This window comes from Colobus angolensis, unplaced genomic scaffold (assembly GCF_000951035.1).
Source record: "Colobus angolensis palliatus isolate OR3802 unplaced genomic scaffold, Cang.pa_1.0 Scaffold155, whole genome shotgun sequence".
Classification (NCBI taxonomy): domain Eukaryota; kingdom Metazoa; phylum Chordata; class Mammalia; order Primates; family Cercopithecidae; genus Colobus; species Colobus angolensis.
In genome coordinates, this window is record NW_012114655.1 from 2,161,457 (window position 1) to 2,164,907 (window position 3,451).

The 3,451-nt window shown below is 46.3% G+C and overlaps 1 protein-coding gene across 1 annotated transcript in view; it reads left to right on the forward strand.

The window, feature by feature from the left end:
* The first annotated feature begins 3 nt into the window (after positions 1–3).
* APCDD1 (adenomatosis polyposis coli down-regulated 1) overlaps positions 4–3,451 on the forward strand; it is a 39,039-nt gene continuing 35,591 nt past the window's right edge. The window contains exon 1 of the mRNA XM_011936614.1: positions 4–136. Within this exon, the coding sequence (XP_011792004.1) occupies positions 79–136 (58 nt within the window). The 5' untranslated portion in view covers positions 4–78. The remainder of the gene's footprint in view (positions 137–3,451) is intronic.

A 3,451-nucleotide genomic window follows, 5' to 3' on the forward strand; every position in this document is an offset into this window, starting at 1 on the left:
GAGGGCGGAGCGCGCGCCCAGCTGCCCGGTCACCAACTCGGAGCGCAGCGTGCGGGAGGGCCCAGAGCAGGACTGGAAATGTCCTGGCCGCGCCGCCTCCTGCTCAGATACCTGTTCCCGGCCCTCCTGCTTCACGGTGAGTTCCCGAGGGCCGCTGGAGCGCTCCCAGACGGAGGGGGCAGCCCGGGCGCCGCGGAGCCCGCGGAGCTTCGGGTCTGGATCGCGGCAGGGTCTGCACTGTCCCCTCGGCGGGGCGGATCCGAGGGGAGCCCCGCGCCGGCTGTCTCAGCCCTGGGAGAGGGGGCTCTGCCCACTTCCCTAGGCTCGGAGCCCTCTACCGCAGGGCGCCCGGAGCTCTTTGCTGCGCGACTGTTCTTTTTGGAAGGGTAGAAGCTCTCGCACGCAGACACCTTTTATGTCCAGAATCCGTTGCATCCAGTCCGAGGGAAACTTTCGTCCACTCTGCTGGATTTTCTAACTGTACACTGCCATGAAATCGCCGGCTCTGCGAGCCTTTTTCCAGAATGTCAGAACGCAGCAGGCTCTTGATGTGTTCCAAGCTTTTAGGAGAGTGGAAAGAGAAACTGATCATTTGGGAAGTCACATCTGCCTGCCTTCGGAAAACCAGTGTTCGTTGTCTGCCTGCACTTTGCCTCCCGATTGAGGCGGGGTTGTGAGGTTTTCTCCCAAGTGGACTGCTGCGTTCTCTGGGTGTAATTTTAAGAAACAGGGGACTCCTGTTAGCCAAGATTTAAGCATTATAACCAGTCTCCTACGGTGCACCCAAACTTGACGCCCCATTTCCTGGGCTTCCTGTGCCACTTTTCCCCAGGGGTTCTAGTAAACCTTTAGCTAGAGAACATCAGCCCTTTCAACGGGTTCCAGAAATTACACTGAAAACACCAAAACAGAATTTCTTTGGGGTGAACAAGGCAGGTTTTTATGGCGCGTCGGGTTCATAATCCTGACAGGCCGTGGCAGATCACGTCGTGTTGATATGGGTATCCTGAGCAAACTGTCCCTAATGGTCAGACACCTGACATTTCAACAGCATGACTTCACGGCTCTCCTTCCTCAACACCCAGCGCAGCCACCCCAAACGTGCAGCGGGCTCCAGCTTCAAAATGCGTGGTAGCCAGGGCTGAAAGTCAGGCTGAGGACCTTCCCTCCGAGGGTCAAGGGATTGTTAACCCACAAGCCACCGGGATGCTGTTTTCTTTGTAGTCCTGCCCCAGGTGGATGGCTTGCATAGCTCCACAGTCTTTGTGAACTTGTCTGGCTGGGCCAGACCTGTCCAGTTGCCAAGGTGTACTCAGAGCCCCAGTGATCCCAGAATTTTAACAGTCGGGATGGAAGGCTTGCAGTTCGAGGGCAAAAAGAGAGAAGGTATAATTATAGGGTTGGACTCCTAGGCCCATCTGCTTAGAATTACAGAGCAGTTTTAATCTTTGGCTGAAACATGAAACAAATCAGAGCCAATGAACAGATCAAACAGCAGCTGCCACACACACAAGAAAAAAGAGAGCGATATAACAGGAAAAATTGTTCCCCTTAAATTGTTGTAATATCTGTGAAGAAAAAAGATAGTGTGGTCAAATGATTTTAAAATTTAAAAAATTACTTGAAAGCTTGGCATGAACAGCATTTTGGGGGGTAAAATAATTGCCTTTTAAACTACAAAAGTGATCCTCAGAGATGCAACCTAGTGTAACTCGGAACATGTTCTCCCTCTTTTGAGAGGTAGGAGTTGTAATTACACTTCCTATTTAGCAGTCCAAACTGGGGTAGTAATGGCTGACAGGTAACAAGAGCCCAAGTATATCCTCAATGGGGACAGGAGCCCCAAATTTCCAGAGTTTGAAAATGTGCATCTGGAATCTTCCCTGACTCTGGGGATCTGGGGGAGGAGGGCTCCCCAGACCCCATGGCGTTGGGAGGGGGATGGGGAGCAAGGAAATAACTGGGAAGGGTAGTCTGAGCATAAATGGGAGCACAGTGGAGCCAGACCGTGTGCGTGCTGGTATATGTGCGTGTGCATGTGTGTGTACACATATGTGCATATGTATTTTGAAGATAAGATAAAAAGGGAGGTTTGCAAAGTTGAGTTGGATGACATAAATAAACCTATGAAAAGTTATCCAATTTCAGAATGGATCTGCAATGGCACAGTTATTAAAACTAAAGTTGCTCAAAGATCTACTTAGATCCAGCAGGGAATATCAGACTCTAGTACAGAAAATAAACAGAGGAAATCATTGTTCAAGTTATAAATCCTCAGGATTTAAGAAAGGTTTGCCATAATTAGCAAGGATAATGTAAAGCACCAGAAAAGAATGGAATATTCTTCCTTTCCCCTTTTCCCCATTGACATCTACTTGATTGAAGTAGTTTTAACAACAAACGGGTATTACTCAACCTAACCAAGGGAATGGTTTGCTGAATATGTCCTACTCAACTGATAGGCGCTTTGCAGGCATTTAAGAATTCTGTAGTAACAGATGGAGCGTGATCATATATTTAAATAGAAGTTATAAATCTGAAGGCAATTCTTGAAATCTTCTTAGAATGGATTAGTGGTTCTTTTCCTGATAAACAGGCATTTTATTTTCCTAACGATAGGATACCATTTGTCTATTTATGGGTCAACTTAGTAGATAAAAGCATTTGTTCTAGGGTGTTGAATGTTCCTGTGACAAACTTTAATACATTTAGTTTCACACATCATTTAGAGATGATTTGTTAACACCACCAAGTCAGGTTAAGAAGTGCAAGAAGTGCATCCTGTGTGAGGATGAGGTAGATAACCATTATGTTTGGCATCCAGTCTTTGTTCAGTTTTGTGGCTACTTCTATTTCAACTCACTGCAATTTATAAATCACCCCTAAATCCTATCACTGAAATGAGGCTCTGGCAAGACTTGAGCCTGTTGTTTATTTAAGACTGCAAATGTGGTGCGAGACCCAAGTTCAAAATTTGATGGCATAAAAGTATACATGTCAGTTTTCCTTTCCTCCTCTTCAGATTCTGAAAACAATTGCAATACTTAATCCAAATAAAGCCTATTTAATGTCATGAAGGTATGCAGCTGGAAGATGTCCATTATCACTGTTTTCTTTGCTTAGATAAAAGCCACAAAAGTTTCAGATGTCAAATGCTAGAAATCATTCAGCTCCAAAACACAGATTAGCATGAGGTATCCAGAATAATTGTGGCTGTAATGCCCCAGCGGAGTGCCTGATTCTCTTTGCTAATGGAAACATTTGATTTTGAGTTTTGGAGCTGACGTTGGGAGAGATGTTCTATTCCCACACCCTGTTTACTTTTGTAGAATTCTTGACTTTTCTGAGAGGCGAAGGCTCTTTCAGCTCTCCCCTTTCATTGAAGCATATTCTGTCAAGACTTTTAAAAACTTTGCGGCCGGGCGCGGTGGCTCAAGCCTGTAATCCCAGC